This window comes from Chrysemys picta, chromosome 2, assembly GCF_011386835.1.
Source record: "Chrysemys picta bellii isolate R12L10 chromosome 2, ASM1138683v2, whole genome shotgun sequence".
Classification (NCBI taxonomy): domain Eukaryota; kingdom Metazoa; phylum Chordata; order Testudines; family Emydidae; genus Chrysemys; species Chrysemys picta.
Genome location: NC_088792.1, coordinates 158,139,280 through 158,165,406, shown reverse-complemented (window position 1 = coordinate 158,165,406; position 26,127 = coordinate 158,139,280). Strand labels below are relative to the sequence as shown.

At 46.9% G+C, this 26,127-nt stretch overlaps 1 protein-coding gene across 8 annotated transcripts in view; it reads right to left on the bottom strand.

The window, feature by feature from the left end:
• PEBP4 (phosphatidylethanolamine binding protein 4) overlaps positions 1 to 26,127 on the bottom strand; it is a 226,533-nt gene that overhangs the window by 89,587 nt on the left and 110,819 nt on the right. For 7 of the 8 annotated variants that reach the window (XM_065584527.1, XM_065584533.1, XM_065584532.1 and 4 more), the window contains exon 5: positions 7,840 to 7,970. The exons of the other annotated variant lie outside the window; for it this stretch is intronic. In XM_065584527.1, coding sequence (XP_065440599.1) covers positions 7,840 to 7,970 — 131 coding nt within the window. The remainder of the gene's footprint in view (positions 1 to 7,839; positions 7,971 to 26,127) is intronic. 8 annotated transcript variants of the gene reach the window in all.

Below are 26,127 nucleotides of genomic sequence, written 5' to 3'. Positions count from 1 at the left end.
GACTGTAACATGTCCTCGCTTCATGTGTACAACCCCGCACACATTTTGATTGACCCCAAAACCCTTTTTTAAATTTTCCTGCCTGGAGAATTTTGAAACGTTGGGGTTGTGCTGCTAATTGGAATGAATGCAAATTTCAAAATCTCCAAATCCTTTGTGAAATAGAACTTCCATCCTCTGCCCAACTCCGCTCAGAGCAAAAAGATGCTCATCTAGCAGGATGATGGGCAACAAATAAAAATCTACAAATACAATCTAGACAGAGAGATACTGGATAATCTAAGGAGCATGTTGGATAAAATGCCCCTGCCTAATGTGCCCCATTATTTATTTATTTAGATTTAAAATAAAGACATCTCTCCCAGGGTCTACATACCATAAATACAGTTATATTAAACCCCACCAGTACTGAATTCAGCTCCACAGGAATTCAGACAGCCAACCAGCCTCCTAACCCCCTGCATCATTTAGGAAGTATGCCCTCAGCCTTCTCCAGAGACCCCATCAAACAGCTGTAATAGAATCAGAGGGCTGGAAGGGACCTGGAGAGGTCATCAAGTCCAGCCCCTTGCACTGAGGCAGGACCAAATCAACCGTGATCATCCTTGCCAGGTGTTTGTCCAACCTGTTCTTAAAAACCTTCAATAATGGGGATTCCACAACATCCATTGAAACCTGTTCCAGAGCATAACTACCCTTATAGTTAGAAAGATTTTCCTAATATCTGACCCAAATCTCCCTTGCTGCAGAGAAAGCCAATTACTTCTTGTCCTACCTTCAGTGGATGTGGAGAACAATTGATCACCGTCCTCTCTATAGCAGCCCTTAACATATTTGAAGGCTGTTATCAAGTCCCCCCTTCTCCAGTGCTCTGGGACATCACCTGTCCTCCATGAGTTCTCAAAGATAATCATGAATGATTCTGCGATTGTTTCAGCTAATTCCTTAAGTACCCAAAGGTGCATTTCATCAGGCCCTGCTACCTTGAATACATTTAACTTATTTAAATATTCTTTAACTTGTTGTTTCCCTGTTGGCTTGTGTTCCTTCCCCCTTGTTGTGAATTAATTGTGTTAAGTGTCCGGTCACAATTTACCATTTTAGTGAAGAATGAATCAAAATAGACATTTAACAACTCAGCCTTCTTTATGTAGTCTGTTATTAACTCTCCTTTCCCACTAAGTAGAGGACCTACACTTTCCTTGGTCTTTCTCTTGCTTCTAATGTATTTATAGAACCTCTTCTTATTGCCTTTTATGTCCCTTGCTAGGGCAACTCATTTTGTGCCTTAGCCTTTCTGATTTTGTCCCTAAATGCTTGTGCTATTCTTTTGTACGCCTCCTTAGCAATTTGTCCATATTTCCACTTTTTATAGGATTCTTTTGTGATTTCGAGGTTATAAAAGAGCTCATATTGGAGCCACTTTGGCCTCTTACTATTCTTCCTATCTTTCCTTTGTATTTGGATAGGCTGCTGTTGTGTCTTTAATATTGTCACTTTGAGAAACTGGAAGCTCTCCTGAACACCTTTTCCCCTTTTTCTGCATGCCTCACAAGTCACTACATTTGGGCTATTTCTGGCCAAGGTGGGGAGCAAATTCCCGAGACTCAGAGCCCTCCTGGAGTATGCTACATCTCCCTTGCTGACAATGACGGAGCAACAATAGAGATAGGCCATTTTAGGCAAAAAGCCCTAGAGTCAGTAAGACCTGTGAGATGTTTGACCTGAGCAGCTATGGTATCAATACAGAATAGTGGCTGCAGCATGCCAATAGCTAGCTGTGGAAATGATGCCCCAGGAAAGAAAAAAACAAAAATGAGACAGCCCGCTGTCTAATCTGCCAGGCCTGGGTAGTGCAAAGGTGGATGACTGGGGCAGAAATAATGCAGCAACTTAATCGAAAGCATATTTCTCCAAACCATTAAATCAAATGGTTGGTGCACTGTATCGCCAAGGAGAGAAGCCAGCTTTAATCAGCTGAAAATCCTCATTGCAAGTTTCATTAAGCAACTAAACCGTTTCTTTAAACTTCATCCATGCCACCTGCAGGCTGGTTAACCCAAACCAAAAGGCCAGCATAAGGCCAGCCATTGTGACACCAGAGGTGCTTTCATTGCTGACTTTCCTGATGCACCAGAGGACAGCTACAAAACTGGTTAACAGGGAGAAGGCTCAGCTAATCCCCTTCCGCTGCTGTAACCACAAACAGGATGTTCTGCAGATGCACCATGCTTGCAGCAGTAAGGTTCTACCCAGACCCTGTCTTACTGGTGTAGCTCCCCGTGCCAAAACCATGACTCAGAGGACTGAGCTTGACAGAACTCTTCCACACCATTGGGAATGGCAGAAAGTGCACATGGCCTATCAGGCCCCTTGTGGGTATGTTGGGCACAGAGCATTAATAGCACAACAGTGAGGAACAGTAAATTGGCTAATGTGCCATCAGACAGAAATGTCTGGCTTGCAGCTGATTAGAGAGGTGGCAGATTCTGGAGCAGCAAAAACAGAACTCCAGCTTGCTGCATGTTTCACCCTAGGGGAAAATCTCCTTTCCCGTGGGCTATTTGGAAGGATGGGGTCAGCTCCCCACACTCCATTGGATCCCCAAGTGGCATCCTGGAGTGCCAGTCTGTCTCCTAGAAGCACAGAGATTTTGATTACATTACCCTTGGGTCCAAAACCAACTGTGGAAACCTTGTCCTCTAGGCTGACTTCTCAACCAACAAATAGCAAGTGACAAGAAAAATCTGAAGGGATGAGGGGAGTGGGAGGGAATCAAAGAAATGTGCAGCCCCCAGCTATCCTGGGAAAGGAGGAGACAAAAATCAGTCTTGAATGCAGGTATGAAGACAGACTTGCAGACTGTTCATTATTCTTCGGCCTAAAGGTAAAGCCAGGAAAGGTGATGGAGATACATGTTCTGAGGGCACATTATCACTGGGCACATTATTACTGTGGGATCTAGTGGTTAGAGCAGCGGCCTGAGGGCGTGTCTGCACTGCAGTTAGCACGGGTGATCAGCACCTGGGTCTGGCCTAGCCTAGCGTGGGTGGGAGCCACTGCACTGCAAAGCCAGCCTTGAGTTACCGTGTCCACCCTGGTGCTGCACTCACTTGTGAACGGCGCTGGGACTTCCGGGGGCATTTCCTATGGTTCTTAGTGCTGCGCTAAGATGAGCCGCTCTATGATCCTTTCCCAGTAAATTGTGTGAGAATGTGGAAATGGGGAGAATTGTGGGATTGCCTGGGAGGACTAGTGGCACTCAAGTGGTTCAGCTTGGGTCTTCACTGCAAAGTAGACAGGTTACCAGCCTCAGTGTGAGCACCACTCAGGTGTTAGCCTATAGCACCAGGATAGGCCAGCTAGCCCAAGTATAAACACCACCAGAGGGTTTTTGTGTGTGTGGATAGGAGCCGGATTAGGGGCATCCCTTAAGTAAGCCCCTGAGTTCACTGCAGTGAAGACAAGACTTGAGAGTCAGGCTTTCTGTGTTCTATTCCTGACTCCGGGAAAGGCACGTGGTCTCTAGTAGCCTGAGAGTCAGGACTCCTGGGTTCTATTTCTGGCTCCGCCACTGGCTGTGTGATTTGGGGTAAGCCCGTTTCTTAGCTGTGAAATGGATATATTGATAATGACTCCCCTTTGAGAACCTTAGATGAATAACCTCCAAGTGCTTCATTGTTGCACTCAAAGTCTCTCCTTAGCACCAACAAAGATGAAACACAAGCTGCCTTTTAACTTGAACCGCAATCCCCAATGGGGTGTCACGTGCAGGCCCTTGACAAGGAAGGCAAAACGGGGTGGCAAAATGCCTGGCTTCCTGCAGGCAAATCTTTTTTGAATGGTTGGAAACACTTTTAGAGCTTCCCCCTTTGCAAAGGGGAAGAGAGCAGTGAATAGACGGCGAGGTGTTTTCCACTGCTAGGGATAACCTTGTAGGAGGAAAGGGAATCCAATTAAATATTCAATGCTGTGGAGTCTGTGGGAGTGTGGGAGAGGGATCCCTTCCTCTTATTGCATTTCTTATCTGCTCAGGGATGATGAAGAGGCACCAAACCACTAAAAATATTCATCATCCACTTTCCACAAGAAAGTAAACAAGAAAGTTACACAACACCTCCCTTCCCCCCTTCCCAGGCACTTCCTCCAGCAAACAGGCAGGAACAAAACATTGGGGCAGTTTATCTAAGCTGCTACCCTGCTGGTGGTTAACTTTGGGCTGCAATTCAATCAGAGCTCACAAGCTAAGCGGGGTTGGGCTAGGTCAGAACTTAAACGGGAAACCACTGCGGAAGCCCAGATCCTGAAGGCAGGGCAATTCGGAGATGACGTTCCCTATGAATCAACATCCAGGGCCAGTGCAGTCTCTTGAATGAAGTGTAAAACAGAGGTCTTGCCCATATACTAGATAGTTTTACTCTGTTTTCCCTAAATTCTCCCTGAAGTTTTAATGGGGGTGGGGGGTTTACTGGGTTCTTCTTCACTTCCTATCTTAAATGGGTATGCATCGTTTCTGTGTGCTGCTACATGGGTTTGCATTCCACCAGTAGATGAAATGAAATCGGTTTGTAAAGCACTTCGGGTTGAGCAGTGCCATAAAAATACAAGATGCTTCTGCTGTTATAATATATAGCAGCCATACTCTGGTCACAAACCCCTTTTAACAGGAAGAGACCTGAGGTATTGACCTCCTGCCAGGTAATGATCCATCTAAGCTCAGTTCAGCCGAGGGAAGTCCAGGAATCGAAAGGGGACAGGTGCCTGCATTCCTTGCAAGTGTGGTCTGGTGGCTAAAGCACAGGACTGGAAGTCCTGAGGATGGATGCTGTTCACTTCTTTCCTGTGTGACCTTGGACAAGTCACTTCCCCGCTCTGTGTCTCAGTTTCCCTATCAATAAAACAAAGCTGTTGATACAAACCTCTCTTACAGAGGGTCTTGTGAGGCTGAATTCATGGCTGTTTGAAAAGATCACCGGAGGGAAGTGATAGAGAAGAGCCAAGTTTTATTATTAACACTTGGAACAAAACAGTATCTTGCACCCATGGTTCTCCAAGTTCTTACAAACATTCATTACAAACTCTCAATGTCCCCACGTTATGTCCATTTTGTGGCATGGAGTAAGGATGCGACTTGTGCAAGGTCACACAGTGGCAGAGCTGGGAACAAAGCCCAGTGTTTCTGATTGCCACACCCTTGCTCTAACCATTGCACACTTCAGGCTTAGATTGTAAACTCCATAGAGTGGGAACTTATCTTTTTGTTCTAGGTTTGTACACCACCTAGCACAGTGGGGTCCTCAAGACTTATGACTTATGATGAGAGGCTGAGGGAACTGGAATTGTTTAGTCTGCAGAAGAGAAGAGTGAGGGGGGATTTGATAGTTACTTTCAACTACCTGAAAGGGGGTTCCAAAGAGGATGGATCTAGACTGTTCTCAGTGGTAGCAGATGACAGAACAAGGAGTAATGGTCTCAAGTTGCAGTGGGGGAGATTTAGGTTGGGTATTAGGAAAAACTTTTTCATTAGGAGGGTGGTGAAGCACTGGAATGGGTTACCTAGGGAGGTGGTGGAATCTCCTTCCTTAATGTTTTTTAAGGCCCGGCTTGACAAAGCCCTGGCTGGGATGATTTAGTTGGGAATTGGTCCTGCTTTGAGCAGGGGGGTGGACTAGATGACCTCCTGAGGTCCCTTCCAAACCTGATATTCTATTATTCTATTCTATGATTCGGGCTCCTAGGCACTACGGTACTACAAAGAGACTGAGCAACCCGAAGAGCTCAGAAATTCATATCAATCACATGTAGGTCCTACACAAACACAGGAGTCTGATACTTCTCCACAAGCTCCAAAGACGGTCTTGTGCTTTTCCATTTAATTTTTTTGCTGTAACCATCTGTAGGTTTTGGAGGGTTTTTTTGGGGTTTTATTTAAATCAGAAGCCAGAAACTCCATAGCAACCCTCAGCTCCCAGGTTCTGACTCCAGCGCTTTGATCACTCTGTCATTCTGTTTAAGGCTATACCCCTGTAGGTGTGAGGAACTCCAATTAAGCATTCAGCCGGTTTGCCTGTGTGGGGGGGGAGGGAGGGGGGAGGCAGGTTTTGCTGTGGAGGAGGGAAGCCTCGGCTTTTTCATGGTGACTAATCGTTCCACCACCCATTGTCTGTGGCATAAGGGGGAGCGTGGGGAGGGCTTTCCTGTGCCACGCAGCTGCCTCTACATTCCCTTATCTGGATATATGCAGCTCCCTGCTCTGCTCTGGAGGTTCCAGGACAAAGTTAGAGGGGCTCAAGCAACCCAACCCCTGGCATTACAGAGCTTCTGACCCTCTCTCTATGGCTGTCATCTGGCTCTCATTGCTGTCGTGTCTGAGCACCACACAGTCTTTAATGGATTTATTCTCACAACACCCCTGTGAGGCAGAGCAGTGCTTTTATCCCCATTGTACGATGGGGCCCAGGGACCCTAATCCACAAAGGTATTTAGGCCTGTCACTGTCATTGATTTCAATGGCAGTTAGGCATCTAAATACTTTTGACCATCTAAATCAGAGAGACTGCGGCCAGATTTTAAATGGCATTAGGGACCTGAAGATGCAGAAAACTGTACAGCTACCTCCCATGAAATCAATGGGACACAGGTGCCCAACCTACTTAGGGGCTTTTGAAAATCCCACTAGGTGCCTAAATACCTCATAAATCTGGCCCTAAATGACTTGCCCATGGTCACACATGGTGGAGCATGGAACTGAATCCAGGTTGCCTGACTCCCAGCCTAACTCGTGGTTCCCTTACAAGATTAGGGCGGCCCATGCAGCTGCATTATGCTTTAGGGCTGGAAGATTAGGGGAACCCATGTAATTAAGGGGCACTGGCAATTGTACTGTGCTATAAGGTTTCCAGCAAGGCTCATAGGATTAGAGAAGGCCCTTAGCAGCCCCCGTTCTACTATAGGGTTTCTAGCAGCCCTGTGGGATCAGAGAGGCCCTGGCAGCCTAGCCATTCTATATGGTTTCTAAAAGCCCCCACAGATTTGAAGATCCCCTAGCTTCCTCGCTGAGCTATAGGGTTTCCATCAGCCCAGTGAGATCAGAAGGGCTCCTGGCATAAAATCACAAAACCCGTTTTGCCTTGTGAGTTGCAGGCAGGATCTGAGCTCAGGCCTGCAGCCGTAAAGGACGGCCCTCGCCCATGACTGCACTGCTGCACCTGGCTACCTGGACCCCTGAAACACAAAGACAATGGCCAAGCGCGGCAGCCTGAGCTTCAGGCCCAGTTCCTGGTGGCACAGAGGTAGGGTGACCAGATGTCCCATTTTTAAAGGGACAGTCCCGTTTTGGGGGACTTTTTCTTATATAGGTGCCTATTACCCCCCACCCCCTGTCCCGTTTTTTCACCGTTTTCTGGTAACCCTAGTTGTTGTTAATCCTACCACCTGGCTTGTACACTCTGCATAGATTGGGTCACCTACGCTGTGCTAGGCCATGAACACACACTTCCCATTGCACTGCCCTTGGATTGTGCATGGGGAAGGGGTAGAAGTTGGACCTTGATGCTATTTTAAAGAGGGATCTTCATGCAGTGGGAAAACACTTCATTAAAAGAGCATCTATCCAACAGAGCTTCACTTGGCCAGTGCTTCTTAGTTGCCCCTTTGCTTTTCCTCGCAGAGATATACTGCTGTATTCTACAGTAAAGGCCCAAACACACCTAACATGGGCCTGAACCAACGCTTCACCCCACAGATCTGAGCACCCTCACCTTTCAGGGAGGGGGGTTCAAAATCTGAACTGGATCTGAATCGTGTGCCTCAAACTCATCTTTAAATCATTAAACACACCTTAAATTGTCCCTCGAATGGAACGGGTATCCAATGCCAAGCACAGAATGTGTTGCCATGGGGATGATTGTGGTGTCACACAAATTCATCATTAAATGCCTGCAAAGATCACATAGGAGAAACAGAGAGACCTAGAAAGAGAAAACCCCAGTTAAACTTTAAACACAACCTCAGCAATTAGTCAAATTACTAATTAGCTGTCATGGTAAGAACAATGATGAGCGCATGCGTAGGGCAAGAGTTTGTGTTTACATCAGAGAGGGCTGGAAGCTTTTGCCCTGTGAAAGTCCCTCTTGTGTTTATCTAACATAGTCACTGCTGATCCTTCCCGGCTGGCCATTAACATTCCAAACATGGATGGAACAGGAGCAGGGGACAGGTGCTTCTACATGGACTAGCGCTGTTAAGTGTAGATGAGGGCGCGGACTGAACATTCATATAATAAAATAAAGTTAGGCCAGTTTTTTCTGGCACTAAGGCCTTGCCGAGACTGAAGGTTTTTCCACCTGTGCAGTTACACTGGAGCCTTACTGGAGATGCGCTGCACCAGGGTAAAAAGTGACTTGTAGCCCTATAACTTGCTTCAGTCTCAAAGCTGGGTGAGCTGTGCTGATGACTCTAGCTACATGGGTGTATCTACATCACTGCAAAAATCTCCAGTGCATCAGCTCCCAGCCTCCGACAGAGCTGAACTCATAGGGAGCAAGACACCATCACCTACAGGGACACGGGAAAGGAATCTGCCAAACTCTTTAGTTATTGCTTCTCTTTCTAGCTTACTACACGGGGCCTTGGCTACCTGCGTTAGAAGCAGAGACTGACTTCCCCTCTGCTCAAGAGCCCTCTAGAAATCAGGCCCTGTCCTGCCTACACCCCTCACTGCTGCTCCCTATGGTGTTTTCTTTAGTGTTTTGCCCCATCCAGTTTTAATAGGCTCAAGTGCTGGAGCTTCCACCACTTTCCTCAGGCAGACTACTCCTCTCTCTCATGGAATCTGCCATCAGGAAGATTTACATGAGACTGGCTCTAAATTTTCCCGTTATTGATTGTTTCATCCTCTTGCACCCTCCGAATCTGCTCCTCCTCCTCCCTAGCAAGCGCACGCTTCCTGTACCTAGAGGAGACGGTCCTTTTCAATGCCATCAGAATGAAACAGGCCACTCCATGGGTAGCGGTGGGTGTCGTGGGTGGCTACAGAATAGCACATAAGAGCAGACCACTTTGATCAGAGATGGGTCCAAGTTGCACAGCTCAGGAGTATTTGCATCAGGGCCCATCTCTAAATGCCCTCCTCTCGCTTTCCCTGTGCAGCAAGGCTTTGTAAGGTCGCATCTGAGGGACCCAGGCCACAATCCACACAATCTCAAAGTATCATCTGTTCTGGATGAATGAAGGGCTGAGCTGACGCTGCTCGGGTTTGTGCCTGGGGTGCCAGGGATACTAAGGGTTAAAAACCTGATGCTTAGAATTGCCAGTGGGGAAGGCATCTCCCTTGTCAGCGCACCAGGATTCAGCAGACACTGGGGTTGTCAGGGTTTAGGCGAAGCTACAAAGACCTCAGTATGGGAGGCAAACACTCCAGCTGCTGAATTCCCATGGGACACAGTTGTCAATGAAAATAATATCCACCCACCCCCATGGAAGCCCCAATGCCAGCGTGTGCTGGAGAGAGAAAGCCATAAGAGCCAGCAGTCTGGCTCTCCAGGGACAGACAGTAGAGGCCCAGGCTCACACAGACAGTGCTTGTGGGTCAGTCACTCAGACAAATAACATGTGCCCCAGAGCATAGGGTGCAAGGGAATGAGCTTTCAAGGAGGGAAGTCCCCAGCCTGGCCCTGGGCAACAGTGTGTCTTGTGTTTGCGCAGGACAACAAGAGGCCATCCTGAGCTCGAAGGAGATTGGCCTATGTGCAAAGGCTTGTACGGTGCCACTTCTAGACTGGTGCCTCTCCCTTGGGCAGAGCTTTGGAGCCGAACAGGGCTGGCTGAGATTTTAGGCACTCAGGCATGAGTGACTTGGGGCCAGTGTCAACAGGGGAGAGGATGACCAGGGCTGCTGACACACCCTCAGCCCTCTGTCAAGCAAAGCTGCCCAGGCATCTCCAGCTGCTCACCTGTGGGCATGAGCCATCAGGCTGCCCTCCTCCGCACATGTACACTTGGCTGCATCCCTATGGGGCCTACATTCCTCCGCAGGGCAGGGGCCTCCCTTCCCACAGGCAGAGCCCCCCCAGCTGCTCTCCAGTTGGCAGAACCCCCACAACTTCTCTCCCATGGGGCAAAGCCTCTGGTGCCCTCCAACGGGTGCCAGTCCGCTGTGTGCAGAACCTCCCCAGCTGTGCCCTGGGGGCAGACACCTCGCCCCCACAGCCTCTGTGGGCAGGAGCCACCCCCCGCCCTGTGGGCAGTCAGCAGGATGTGCGGTCCCCTCCCCTGCACTTCCCAGCCAGCGTTTACATAACTTCTGCTGCTTAGTCACAGCTTCAACTCTTTTTTTTTTTTTTTTTTTTTTAAACTGTGGAGCGATTTCGGCAGCATCAGCGCGCGAGTCATTCCGGCGAGGGAAGTCCCTTCCTTTCTTCCGTTCCCTTGGTAACGGGAGCGAATTTGCCTTTCAAATGATTCATGACCGGGGTGCTGTAGGAGTTCCCTCCTCCAACACAAATCTCTCCCACACAGCCACACATGCCCGATTAATCATTGATTAGAGTCTCTTCCGCAAGGTAAACCTAGGAATCAAGTGGCTGCGGTGCCCGCCTCCACCGCCTCCCTGCCACCCCTAGATTTAAGCTGGAGGCCCTTGGCTCTGACACTTGGACCACGCGTGGGTCTTGGATTCCAGAGTGGAGGGTCAACTGGTGGCTCAGGAACAGATTCCCACACAAAGGCCTCTCTCAGTGGGGTTGGAGTTTACTGGGTTCCTTTGATTTTTTTTCTTTTTTAACAGGAAATGCAATCTGAACTGTCACCTAGACGCGACGAACAGCTCACGCTTCTCTGAGCATGAACTACAACATGGGTCACATCCCTGCCCTCCCACAAATCTCACACACAGACTACACTGCACGGACACACACACACTTCACGTCTCTTCCCCTACAGCTTCTCAGAGAGCAACAGGCAGCTCCTGACCGGCTGCTTCCAGGCGGGAGAGGTTTTTATGTCTGTTTTTTTATAGGTGCAACTTACTGGCACATAGCTATTGTCATAGGTTAAATGTCCAGGGCTAGGCCCTGAGTGGGTGTAAAGTCCTTTCAAGTCAGTGGAGCTGTGCCATTTACACCAGTGAGGCTTTGGCTCTCCGTCTTTCAGACCCGAGAGCCTGACAAATCCTCATCACAGATTGATAGAGAAGAATTTGTCTAGCGTTCTCTGTCGGAGCAGGGAAAAAGACGTGCTGTGCTCTAAAGCCGGTTCCAGTGTTAACTCTCTTGGCCAAGTCACATAATGTGCTTCAGTTACCGCACCTTTCGAAAGGGGGGTAACGACCCTCACCTCCACATGGGGGTGGGTGGGTGGGGTGTTGTGACGATGGCAACACCAGGGGAGGGGGAATTGAAAAAATCCCTGATGTGTCTTTAAAATCAGTTTAGTCTAACCTGGGCCTACAACCACTAGAATAACTATCATGATCTTTTCTGGCATGGCAGAGCAGGTGGTTTGGGTGCCTTACATGTTCATTTCCATACCTTAACATGGATTTCTTTTAAGTGTAACCTTCATTTCCTGGTTGGTTTGGGTATAACCACATCATCTCTGCAATGATTTCTTTATCTTTAAGTTACTGATATGTACCCTCCACCTTCATTGAAATGTAACTTAATTTTTTGTCTTGCCATATAAACTAGGGGGGTGCAGTATTGGGGGTTTACATTTCTATTAAATGGACTTTTTAATAGCTCACAGAGCTGATTATAAAGCCAAACAACATCAGCATGGGTTGTATTATTATTATTTGTATTATAGTGGTGCCTGCAGGTCCCAATGAAGCTGGGGTCCCCATTGTGCCAGGCGCTGTACACACACAGCGAGAGACAGTCCCTGACCTGAAGAGCTCCTAGTAGAGGTGCCGTTAGTGGGGGTTCATGGATTCAATTGCACCTGCAGAAATGAGGGAGGGGCAGCTGGGGTAAACCTGACTGGCGCTGCAACCCTGTGTGCCGGGTCACAACATCTGGAGCAGGGACTGGGCCCAGTCCTGTGGGAGAGGAGCTGCTGCTGGTGCAGGGTGAGCGTGGGAGGCTGCATCTGCCTCTGGATCACAGTCTTAAATTAGATCTCAGCCACTTCATTTCACAGGGTCCTGAAAATCCTTTTGCAACTTTCTTACCCCTGGCGTGCTGGAATTCAAGCGAACGCCGTAATTCCAGCTCAGGCAGCTGGGCTGGGCCTGGATTCCTGATGAAATCGGAGACCAGTTCACAGGCCCTCTGAATAGTTCTGTGATTAGCAAACCTGCCCTGAGCTTACGGTTTGGTACAACATGCACACAGCTTCATTCGTGACCTACATTTTTGGTTCCATCTTAGACAAAATAACTGTAGAGCCAAATTCAGATGGGAGGCTGAGTTGTTGTAATGTACAGAAACTGATAAACTACAGCCCTACGTGTCAGACGTGCTTACCAATGTGGAACTTGCACTGTGGCCCTGGAAGAGACGCCACAAAAGCAATCCCCAGGAGAGGGTAAGAAGATAGAGTTGTTTAACTCGCATCTTCCAGATCCTTGTCTTGTGTGTTACAGCAATTATGGGCTGATCTTCCCTGCCATGTTAGCAGGAGCTATAACTCGAGTGCTGCCCTAACCTGAATCCCATCTACACGCATCTGTCACTAGCTCAAGTTAAGTGCCACCTTAACCTTGAGTTCATTGGCCTGTTAGCAAGTATGGCTTGAACTGCTGATGCTCAAGGCAGTAGTGCAGTAGGAGGAAGGAGCTATGTGCTGCGGCTTGAGTCAGCACAATTCAGCAGCTGCTGACCCACTTGCTCTATGCTGTGTGAGTGTTTGCGGTGTGGCTCCTCTTGCTGGAGTTAGGCCAGCTCAGAAGGAGTAATTGGAGCAAACTGTTGCAGTGAAGAGCAGCCCTTGGATTCCCTCACATGTTGGTAAGATGGCAGCAGGGCGAAGAGAGTCTGGGTCCATGAAGCAGCAGAGGTGAGAAGAGAAAGGGGCATACAGGGATGCATCTCTGCTCAAAACAAAGGGAGAGCTTTCTCCCGCTCTGCCTGGTTTGGGTAAGCCACTCTCCACCACAGCTCCCCCTGCTCCTTGGCTGGTGTGCTGAGAGCTCCTCTGGCTTGGTAAACTTACTGTTTTCTTGTCCCATGCTTGCAGTAGCCTAGGGCTGTGCCTTGCTCTCATGACAGGCTGGGGAGTTGTGAAGCGGTAGCGAAAATATACTCAACTCACTCAAGAGATGATTGCTCAGAAGAAAGCCCTGTGGATGGTCAGAAGCTGGGGTGAGGGGCTCTTTCAGGGAGCAGGAAAGATAGTAGTTAAGGTTAAAACAACAATTAGCTCAGAGCGAATTGGAGTTGTGGCAGTTCTCTCCCCTCCCTGCCTTGGCAAGAGGGTACAGATTTCATTCCCCGAGATTTTCCTGGTTGGGACTCAAACTCCACTGGAGATGCTAAGAGAGAGACCATACATTTGTATAGCACCTTTCAGACCAAAGGACTTAAACTGCTATAAGCCCATCACAGAAATGCGGCCATCTCTGGGGTGAAAAACAGCAGCTGTGTAATACTCAATGTACTATACAGCAGCTTAAAACAGAATTCAACTGAAGCTACAACAGAGACTTTAGGGATGCAGCCAGTACTTGGCTGCTGGAATCTGGTGCAGACACCCACCCCTCTCTGACCGCGTAAAGCAGAACGGGATCTTGAAGGACCACAAGTGGGGAGAACCCTTGTGCAACAGCTCATCTGGAAGAATGTACTTTCAGCAGCATGGTGGCCCTTCACACCATGCTGGGGCACTGGTTCCGTGCTGATTGAGAAGGAAGAGTATTACGCCCTGAATTGCCAGTGTCTCTTTCTGCAGAATATGAGGCTTCCTGGGAGATCTTCTATCCAAGTCCTGACCTGGCAAAACCTTGCTTGGCTTGTGAGATGGGATGAGCTCACAAGCACATGCCAGCATGGCGGTGAGGAGCATCTGAACTGGAAAATAAAGTGAAATCTGCAAAATATTGCAGTGTCATTTGGGTACATTTTATCTGATTTATTCTCTCCTCGTTAAGAGGAGCTAATTAACAAACCATCATTTAAATAAACAGCAGTGAAAGTGTTTGTAACCTCCGCTTTATTGAATTGTGACAAATTATTAGCCTATGCATGTTAAATGGAATAGAAGCATCTGAATTTAAGGGTTTTTCCTAATCTGCATAAAGATGATACCTGCTGTGAAAATGAAGGCAGTGAGGACTGATTCACTATCAATTCTCAGAGCAACCTACAGGGCTCCCATCTCTGGCGCTTGCCTAACCTCCTGTCACAGCAATGACACAGACATGTTAACAAGGGAATGGCTGCATATGGCCAGGATTTTTTCAGGACATCAGTGAGTGGAAACTCAAAGGGGTTCAAATCCAACCCAGGTTGGAAGAGACGTTCGTCATTCTCCTTGACTGGATGATTGCTTGGTGCTTGGGTGAAAGTCACCCTTGCAAAGAGGGCTTATGCACCATTTTAACCCTCAAAATAGGGTTAGCCTGTCCCGATTTTTACAGGTATTTAGATATCTAAAGATGCAGACAGATGTCTTAGTGGATTTTCAAAAGGGGCCTAATTCCCATTGCAGTGCATAGATTCTAAGGTGAGAAGGGACCACTGTGATCATCCAGTCTGTCCTTCTGTAGAACACAAGCCACAGAACCTTCCCCAAATAATTCCTGTTTGAACTACAGCAGAGCTTTTAGAAAAACATTGAATCTTGATTTTTAAATTGCCACTGATGAAGAATTCCACCACCCTTTTGTAAGTTATCCCAATAGTTAATTACTCTCACTGTTAAACTTTTATATCTGTTTTCCAGTCTGAATTTGCCTAGCTTTAACTTCCAGCCATTGGATCTTATTACATTTTTGTCTGCTAGACAAAAGATCCCATTATCAAATATTTAGTTCTCATGTAGGTACTAAACCATGATCAAGTCACCCCTTAAACTTCTCTTTATTAAGCTAAATAGATTGAGCTCTTTGAATCCATTGCTATAAATCTTTTTTCCAAATCCTTTAGTTATTCTTAGAAGCACAGATGCTTTAGAAAATTCCAGTAGGTGCCTATCTGCAACTTTACTTATGTGGCCTGTGAGATTAAGTGGTGTATAAGTCTCATGCTGGCCTTCTAAACAGGGGTGAGTTTCACCCTTATGAATTTGTCCTCTATTCTGTCCATGAACAAAAGAGCAAGATTCTCAGATGTATTAGTAATTCTAAGTTATTCACAAATACCCCCAAGCAGGAAGGTCTTGGACCTGCAGATCATTCATGATCCTTATGAATATTTAACATTCCAGATGCATTTGTTAGTTTCAGGAATCACAGGACATTGTTTCTCTTCCTTGATTGGATGATTTGTGCAACTTAATTGCCAACAGCACAAATATTGAGTTGCAGCCTGTTGAATGTCACACTCACAATGTGCACTGCCTTTACTGGCCAGTTATGCGATTTGAGAACTTCCTTTTGGACAAATATTCAAATTTACAATTTGCGTCTCATGGGTAATTGTACCAGTTAGCCCAGCTGCTGGAACAGTTATGAATAGGAAACGGGTATGAACACAAGTCCAGGCAAACTCCTTTTTAAAAAGTTGGAACCAAATATTCTTGCATTTAGACCTCTATTTAGATTGTAAGCTCTTATAGGCAGGGACTGTCTCCTATGCTGTGTTTGTGGAATGCCTAATACAATAGGAGCCCATTCTCAGTTGGTTCTTAGGCACCATTTTAATAAATGTGATTAATGATAACCAAAGTAACCTTTTGTGCAGCATTCACCCAGCTCTAGAAAGGAGTCTGGTGAGACTCCATGCATCAGCACCATGAAAACCACCAGTTCAGATAGCCCCAGTTGGAAGCGTCAGATTGAATTCCTCAAGTCTAGAGGTGAGCCCTGCAGCTCCACTCTGAGGCCTGGCACCTTGGCTGAGGGTGTGGGAAGTTTTCTCTGCAGCTGCTTATGCTTTACCTGTTCTGTGAATAAAGAGAGGGCTTCCTTCTCCAGGGCGTGCAGTTAAGCACCTTTCCTGGCGCTAAATTTACACCCACAAAAGTTGGTAAGTAGAACTAAATGCACAATAAGTAGAAACACAGTTTGATCAAACCCACTGTCCCAGCGGTATCAGAGTGGCAGCTTCAGGACACGGGCTGCTCTGCATGCCACATAGGGCAGCCTCTGACAGGTGACAATCACGCGGAAGAGGCTGCTAGTAACTAGCCACCTGCAATCCCTGGTTACGAGAACCACTTTGTAGCCCTCAGAATCATCTCTTGTCATGGATGCTTGGCAGTATAATGATAATAATCATATCACGCGCGGCTGTGGCTCTGTCTGTCAGCTCGAATGCAGCCCCAAGAGCTTTACAAACATCTCTTTCTCTCTCTTACACACACATGCCCCGACCAGAGGGGCTAGGTTTTGCTGGTACAAATGATAAGAAGGCACTTGCAGCACTGGAAAGCCAGCTGGTGGAGGGAAAGTTAAAACAATGCGCGCACACACACACAGGGGCAAGGAGATGCAAATTGCATCTCCTTGCAGCAGCCACTGTGAACGTAGCCATGTATACAACAGCCAGTGCTCAGTTAACAAAGATACCTCCAAGATTAAGTTCCAACAATACACTCAGTGCCGTGCGAGGCACATGAAGACCATTCCACCCCAGGGGTGAGAGCAGGATGGACAGATGCAGCGCTATGCAGACAGGCTATGTATCCTGGCTACCATGGTAGAAATGTGCGGACCGTTCTGTGGTGGCTGACAGTCACTGTGCTGTGGTCTCGAGATGCTACCGTTTCCCCCTGTCCTTAGAATAGATGTGGTTACAGGGCGGTAAGAGGCGGCAAATGTTGCCTTTTTAGTGGTGTGTATTTACTTCCTTTTTTCTGTCATGCACGTGCTGGTGGGAGGGGTGCCTGATTTTCAGAGATGCATGATCTCTCACTTAGCAAGAACCGGGTCTGGCTAATTACGTGCACTGCCATAAGTCTGTTCTTTGTTAGTTCATTTGGTTCCTAGGGGCAGGAATACATCAGGAAGAATCCAGAGAGTCATTTATGCTCATTAAGGAGCAACTGGGGCGTTTGGCCCTTAGTCACCGTCACCTGGGGATAGAGGCCAAGATTTTCATAAGGTTTTTGGCTGGCCAGCTAGAGACACCTTAATGGGGCCTGATTTGTGCCCAGTGCTGAGCACCCACCTTCTGTAAGTCAGGCCCCTTTCCAAAAATTCACTGGTCACTTTTGAAAACCTTGGCCAGCACTGGCGAAGGGTGGAACACAAAAGGTTTGGTTTGGAGAAGGCCCTGGAAATGTGAACGCTTATCCAACCTCTCTGGCCTGCAAGTCTGGGGCTAGATTGGGACCTAGCTCTGGGGCGGGGAGGAGAGTAGTTGCACCATCATAGGAGCAGTCCTAGGAGACTGGAACTCAGTCACAATCTTCCCCCTACTTCTCCCATGCCCATGGTGTGTAGTAGTTTATTGCAGTCCTTTAGAGGGTGCAGCTCGCTTCCCCCCTCATGCTGGCTCAGCTCTGCTGATTGGACAGAGGAGGGTGGTCCTAAGGCTCTGAAGATTGTAGCAGACCCATGGTCCCCATCTCCTCTTCTCACTTCCTGCACCCAGACTCACAATCTAGGAGGTGCCCCCCTTTGCTTCCCTGAGGCACCAAGGGAGGGATAGTGGGCTAGACACCCAGGAGGCCTTGAGTGTTCTGACTGCACATGATATTCCCCCGTTTCATTTTAAGTGGCTTTGTGTTTCCTGGAAGAATTGTTTAGTAGCTGTGGGAGCGTTTAGTAACCTGGGAGCATTAATTACGAGTCGGGAAAGAATAAGCTCAGTAAGAGGTGCTGCCCTTTTACTCAAACGCATGTCGTGCCCGGGCTTTTCAGTAAATATTGTGTTGTTTTAACTGATTTATGCTCTGGTTATTTTGCAAGCCACAGCGTCAGCTGAATCTCCAGCGCCCCGGGAGTTGGAATGTCTCAGGCACCCAAGCCCATGTGCAAAGTGTGCCAGGGCTGAGTCGTCATAGCACCAGAATATGGGCTACAGCAGGGCAAGCACTCTGAATAATGGCTCTTCACGGGGACTGGGTGAAGGATGCATGTGGTAGCTGGACACACCAGGGGTTGTGTCAGGCACTAAAGCCAGGATGCGTATCATGACAACCTCGGGTACTCTCACATAAGCCAGGGGACAGGCAGGCAGGTGGACTGGTTTGTGAATACAGGGAGCACTAGGCTCCCCACCACTTTCTGCACCAAACACAGGAAGGGCGCCCTTGTCATGATGGAGCTGGGCTGTGGCACCAAGTGTGCCTGGGTGGCGAAGGGCCATTGCCAACGGTGGATTAAAACATGATAGAGGGGCTGTAAAGAAGATAAAACCACCACAACCAGTGTTTACTATACACACTATTCCACACACAGACGTGTGCACCCCTTCCCCACCCTCCCTCTTCATTGTCCAACCTTTTCCCAGCACTAATGAGAAGCTGTAACCCTCCCAGCACTTGTGATGCGAACATCTCTCTTCTCCCAGCTCTTTCCTTCCCTTCAAAAAGCCATGCAATGTACCTTGTTTTTTCTCTGAAGCTACGTGAAAGCAGCATTTTGCCCTAATGGTGCCCTTGAAATTACAAAGATTAGCAGCTCTATTCTTCTACAGTTTTGGCCAATCACATTTTGGTGTTGTTTTTCCATCCGTAATAAGTTACTGCTGTCATATTGTTCTGGCATCTCAGGCCCTAGTGTGGCATTGTATCCCTCAGTCACTCACTGATCCTAATGCTGACGACTAAAGACTATATTTAAAGGTAATATAAACAGTTTGATCTTTAAAATACATTTGATCTATAATTTCTATACATAGTTTCTGAACTTTTATTTTACAACAATTACCAAAAAGCTCTTTTTATATGATATTTGCTGCTAAGCTGACAGTAATAGCAATTAAACCCCATCTGTTTGCAGAGCATGAATAATAACAGTTGACACTCAACTTCTAATACCGTTCATTGGAAACCTGTTAAACACAGGAACTTGTTGCCGAAATGGATGCCTTTGGGGCTTGGTCTAAGCCTTCTGCAGACAGAGTTTAGAGGATTCTGAAATTTCACGGCACAGATGCTAGGGTTTGGTGCATAGAAATTTACTTATCCGGCAAATCGTTTACTTATCTAGGATCAACGATCTCTCATGATCCCTCTGGATCACGGAAAATGTTTTCTTTTATCAGGATGCCGTTAAATAACGTGAATGCTGCTGCTGCTTTCTGTTACGTGCATGGCACTTTACAGACAAACAAGTTCCCTGCCTCAAAGAGCTTATGGTCTAGTAGAAAGGGATAACCTGGTGAGCAAATTGGCAGAATTTGGGAGAAACCAATGGGGAAATGTTTGAGATTGCTAAGCACACAAGCATGGCGAGGCCATTCCAGGAGCAGGGCGAGGCAGGCAAAAGGTGCAGGTTTATGAGTAAGAGAATCAGATTGAGTTGAGGAGGCAGAATGAAGGGTACACAAGGTGGAAAGAAAGACAAGAGACCTTATAGGATGTGCGATACACAAGACCCTGTTAGACTCTCTTCCTGGGTGTTCCTATGGACCGAGCACCTGCTAGGTTCTTCCTTTTTTAGAGATGAGACAAGACTGGAGCACTCCTGAACTCAGGGCATTTGGATAGAATAGCACTCTGATCTGAACCAATGCTTCAAGAGCCATCCCTGGCCTCCTTGGCCTGTCCACACACTGGACATGTGGATTTGTGATGGAAAGAGATTAGCTGCACATTTGCTTGTAGCTGTGTTACAGGTACATTTAAATCCCTAAATTAAACATGGAAAGCTCAGGTTCAGGAAGTGGCTAGCTGACCTGTCCACCTGACTGTTGCATTGCCAAGCAAACAGACACTCATGTGCACAGTTACCCATTTTGCTTATCCAAGCACTGACTTGCATGTGCTATTTAGGTGACCATGGACAAATTAGACCCCTGTTATTGTTATTTTACAGCGGAAGCTCTTTGAGACAGGGATCCAATCTTGCTATATATCTGCAAAGGGCCTGGTACACCGGTGGTGTAATACAAATGATAAAGAGCAATGCATCCTAACAATGGGTTCCTAACTACTTCTTGGGTTTTAATTTTTATTAATAAAGAGGTTTCCTAGATTTCTACCAAAAATGGTGACAAACTACTCTAGGGAATTGAGTATTATATAAATCTCCCAAGAAACCAAGTCATCAATTAAAACACATTTCCCTCTGTTCTTTTCCTTTCAAACACTCAGTTTAATAACCAAAAAGTAGACTACAAAGGGCCCCAGCAAGAAAGAACAATACAGAGTCACTAACTATTACATCTGTAGTGTTACTACAAAGAGGCAGTGTAGCCCGCTGTGTCAGCAGGGAGCTGGGATCAAACAGGGCTCACAAAAACAGCAACTGACTAAACAAAGCTGATCTGGGAGGTGATAAGGCACTTGGCGCACCTCTTGTGATAAACTCTGAACTGAAACGGATTGCTCGAATAATCATTACTCTGGATCCAACAACAGCATCATTATGTGAAAAAGAGAGAGGCCAAAGGGGGTTGGGGTGGGAAAAGAGTGCCTGGTTTTGACCACAAAGGATAAACGAGATGCTAGGATTCTGAAATAAGAGTTGCTATTCAGAAGCGGGCAGGGGGATGTGTGTGTGTGCAGGTGGGGGCATGTGCATGTCTACATGGATTTAATTCTCATGAAAGATGCTGGATCAACAGCCCAGGAAACTTGTGGCCCCTGTGTAGTAACCCAACAGGTACCATGTGGCTAGCAGCCCTCCTGTGTAATGCCAATATGCCTAAGAATCCTGACTTGGAAGGACACCCTGTCAGGCTGTGAGGGGAATACAGTCTCCGTGATCCCTTCAGTCCCTGGCTTCTCTGCCAGCAAGGGAGCCAGCTGGGACGGTGGGTTGTTTTTGTGATCTGGGGGCTATCCAATAGACACTGGACTGAGTCCCAAACAAGGACTGGGCAGGAAATGGTTTTCCTGTCCCTCAAATATTTTCGAGAGTTCAGAAATTCTCTCTGTTCCGTATCAGGATGAAACGGAGACCTTTTGAAGTTTTTCAATGAAAAACCAGAGTGAGTGCGTGTCCACACCGCAGAATAGCCAGGTGACTAGAACACTCATCTGGGATGTAGGAAACCCAGATTCGAGTCCCTAGCTACCTGATTTGGAGCATGGACTTGAACCTGGGTCTCCTACATCCCAGCTGAGTACCCTAATCCAGTGGTGTGACACCCTGGCATCCCCTTATTCACCATTATCATATAATTAGGATATGTTTTGCACAAAGGCTGCCTTGTGAGCAGGGCCGGTGCTACCATTTAGGCAAATTAGGCAGTTGCCTAGGGCACCAAGATTTGGTGGCGCCAAAAAGCGGTGCCCCCAATTTTTTTTTTTACAGCATTCCTACGCCCCCTCCCTGAGTGCACGGTTGCTGTCCCCGCTCCAATTCTCCTCCCCTCCCAGGCTTGCAGCGCCAATCAGCTGTTTGGCGCCGCAAGCCTGGGAGGGGAGGAGAATTAGAGCGGGGGCAGCATGCTCGGGGAGGAGAATTAGAGCGGGGGCAGCGTGCTCGGGGAGGAGGCGGAGCAGAGGTGAGCAGGGGTGGGGAGCTGCCACATGGCTCCCCGTGGGGGGGAGCTGCCGCGGGGGAGGTGCCGCTGTGGGGGGGGGGCGCCTCAGGACAGGGGAGGGGCGAGGAGCTGCTGCAGGGCGGGGGGGGGGGGGCGCAAGGTGGAAGTTTCGCCTAGGGCGCGAAACTTCCTTGTACTGGCCCTGCTTATGAGGTATCATTCTAAAAGTCTTGATCTGCTAGACATTAATATCATATTGGATTGTATGTGCTTTCGTCGTATGTGAAGTTATGAAGTGTGGCTATGTGTGTGTTACTGAAACATGTTGTGAGGTTGAAAAGACCCACAAGCAGCCTTTCAGGTACAACAGTAAAAAGGCCAAACAATGTTAATGGTTATGAGGAAATGCACACAAGCACAAGGATTACCCCAGGAACTGTGTACAATAGAAACCTCTCAAAGATAGCACTACACAATGGGAACTGCTTGACCTAGGTCACAGCAAAAGAGCTTTCCAGCAAGTGGGAAGAAGATATAAAAGGGGGAAATGACATCATGATGGTACCTCATTCTCCCTACAACACCACACCTGGAAACATCTGAGGAACAAAGACTGAACTGGGGGAAGTGGTGATCCCAGGCTAAAGTGATTTCTAGCCTGTGTATGAAAACCTGGGAAACCCAAGCTGCAAAGCAAAGGAAGCTTGTGCCTTAAGACTCTGCCAGCCTGTTTATCACTCAGAGTGAGAATTTGCTAATTTATCTAGTATGTTAAGCTCAATTTGCATTTTTGTTTATTTACTAGGTAATCTTCTTTGATCTGTTTGCTATCACCTATAATCACTTAAAATGTATCTTTTGTAGTTAATAAACTTATGGTATTTTGTTTTAATCCAAACCAGTGTGCGTTTGACTAAGGTGTCTGGAGAAAAATCTCAGCTTGGTTACCACAAGTGTGCATAGTCCTCTTCGCATTGAGGGAGAGGCGGACTGGGTGTTAAACCCATATACTGGCCTGATTTTGACCAGGGCAGGACAGTACTGCTATGGGGTCCTAGGCTGGGAGGCTGGTGGCTAGAGAGCCTGCGTGTAACTGCAGCTGGGTGTGTCCCTACCTGTGTGAACACTGGTGAACGTGCAGGCTGGAAGGGTTTGTAGCTTGTCACAGCAGCACAGTGTGAGAGGGAACTCAGGCTGGTGGATCAGAGAGCTCAGTGGTACCCCGGTTCCAGGTGGCACCCTGGGGGGAACCTGTCACAAGTGGCTCTCAACCTTTCCAAACTACTGCACTCCTTTCAGATGTCTGATTTGTCGCGCATACCCCCAAGTTTCACCTCACTTAAAAACTACTTGCTTACAAAATCAGACATAAAAATACTAAAATGTCACAGCATATTATTACCGAAAAATTGCTGACTTTCTCATTTTTACCATACAATCATAAAATAAATCAATTGGAATATAAATATTATACTTACATTCCAGTGTATAGTATACAGAGCAGTATAAACAAGCCATTGTCTGTATGAAATTTTAGTTTGTACTGACTTCACCAGTGCTTTTTATGTAGCCGGTTGTAAAACTAGGCAAATATCTAGGTGAGTTGATGTAACCCCTGGGGTACGTGTACCCCTGGTTGAGAACCACTGCCCTAATCCCGTGGCTATTGGCCATTTTTGTGTGGGTCTCCCTCAAGGTCTCCTGTTGGAGCTGTACCTTTTAATATGTACCAATAAATAAATATTCAGTGAGGCAGAGGGAGACTGACTCTATAGCCCAGGGGGTAGGGCGATCACCTAGGGTGTGAGAAAGTCAGGTTCAAGCCCCTGCTCTAATAACTAATTAATTATTTATACAAAGTGCAACAGCTTCAACTGGAGAATTGAGACCCCTCCCTCCCCCAAACTAGCCAGTCATCTGGGGGTGACAGCACTCTGCTGGGTTCGAGTTGTTGTTCCAGATTGGGGCCTTGAGACCAGCTCTCCCCATCCCAGCTGAGTGTCTGAGCCCGCAAGTTATTAGCACCCACTGTATTCCAGCCTGTACCCAAGAAGCCTCTCGGTTAAAGTTCCCTCGAACCCAGTGCGTTCCGGGGAGCAGTTTCATTTCGACAAATCAGTATTGTCAAAAAATTCCTGACCAGCTCTAACCCCAGCCCGTTTCACATAAGGGCCACCAAAAGGCACTGAAGCAGAAGCGGCTTTCACTAACTGTTGGCCTGAGCTGGATCTGAACAAGTGACCTAGAGGTTCAAGATTCTGTCTCATTACTCATTGCTTATCTAATGTACTCTGTTCTTTTATCCTTTCCTAGGTTGGAGAAAGCACTTGTTTTTATACATCCCCATTGGACTCAGAGCAACACAAATACCACTCACAGAGCTACCCTATGTAGCTCTTACAATGTTAAAGCATTACTCACCATCAGCCCTCAGACACCAAGATCACTGACTTCCTAGAAATGTCACAGATTAGGCTAGAGATATAGGGTCAGATCCCCCGCTGGTGTAAATCAGCACAGCTCCATTGAAGTCAATGCAACTATAAAGAATTACACCTGAGGATCTGGCCCATCAAATGTGTCAAGCTAGACGATTGGTAGCTCAGAATACAACAGCTCCCAGGTGTGCCTGTCGAGAATCCAACCACCAACTTCACATGTCTCTTTTATAAGCAGTGGCCAGATCTAGAGGTGAATCTAACCCCACTGTAATGACATTGAAATTCGAAGCTATTCAGATGAAGGGCAATGTCTAAATGCTCTCCACAGTAGTCTCATGCATCACTATATGCTATGTGCACCTAGATTGCAAGTTTCATAGATTCATAGATTCTAGGACTGGAAGGGACCTCGAGAGGTCATCGAGTCCAGTCCTCTGCCCTCATGGCAGGACCAAATACTGTCTAGACCATCCCGGATAGACATTTATCTAACCTACTCTTAAATATCTCCAGAGATGGAGATTCCACAACCTCCCTAGGCAGTTTATTCCAATGTTTAACCACCCTGACAGTTAGGAACTTTTTCCTAATGTCCAACCTAAACCTCCCTTGCTGCAGTTTAAGCCCATTGTTTCTTGTTCTATCCTTAGAGGCTAAGGTGAACAAGTTTTCTCCCTCCTCCTTATGACACCCTTTTAGATACCTGAAAACTGCTATCATATTCCCTCTCAGTCTTCTCTTTTCCAAACTAAACAAACCCAATTCTTTCAGCCTTCCTTCATAGGTTATGTTCTCTAGACCTTTAATCATTCTTGTTGCTCCTCTCTGGACCCTCTCCAATTTCTCCACATCTTTCTTGAAATGCGGTGCCCAGAACTGGACACAATACTCCAGTTGAGGCCTAACCAGCGCAGAGTAGAGCGGAAGAATGACTTCTTGTGTCTTGCTCACAACACACCTGTTAATGCATCCCAGAATTTTTTGCAACAGCATCGAACTGTTGACTCATATTTAGCTTGTGGTCCACTATAACCCCTAGATCCCTTTCTGCCGTACTCCTTCCTAGACAGTCTCTTCCCATTCTGTATGTGTAAAACTGATTGTTCCTTCCTAAATGGAGCACTTTGCATTTGTCTTTGTTAAACTTCATCCTGTTTACCTCAGACCATTTCTCCAGATCATTTTGAATTATGACCCTGTCCTCCAAAGCAGTTGCAATCCCTCCCAGTTTGGTATCATCTTCAAACTTAATAAGCGTACTTTCTATGCCAATATCTAAGTCGTTGATGAAGATATTGAACAGAGCCGGTCCCAAAACAGACCTCTGCGGAACCCCACTTGTTATACTTTTCCAGCAGGATTGGGAACCATTAATAACTACTCTCAGAGTACGGTTATCCTGCCAGTTATGCACCCACCTTATAGTAGCCACATCTAAGTTGTATTTGCCTAGTTTATCGATAAGAATATCATGCGAGACCGTATCAAATGCCTTACTAAAGTCTAGGTATACCACATCCACTGCTTCTCCCTTATCCACAAGACTCGTTATCCTATCAAAGAAAGCTATCAGATTGGTTTGACACGATTTGTTCTTTACAAATCCATGCTGGCTATTCCTTATCACCTTACCACCTTCCAAGTGTTTGCAGATGATTTCCTTAATTACTTGCTCCATTATCTTCCCTGGCACAGAAGTTAAACTAACTGGTCTGTAGTTTCCTGGGTCATTTTTATTTCCCTTTTTATAGATGGGCACTATATTTGCCCTTTTCCAGTCTTCTGGAATCTCTCCTATCTCCCATGATTTTCCAAAGATAATAACTAGAGGCTCAGATACCTCCTCTATTAGTTCCTTGAGTATTCTAGGATGCATTTCATCAGGCCCTGGTGACTTGCAGGCATCTAACTTTTCTAAATGATTTTTAACTTGTTCTTTTTTTATTTTATCTTCTAAACCTACCCCCTTCCCATTAGCATTCACTATG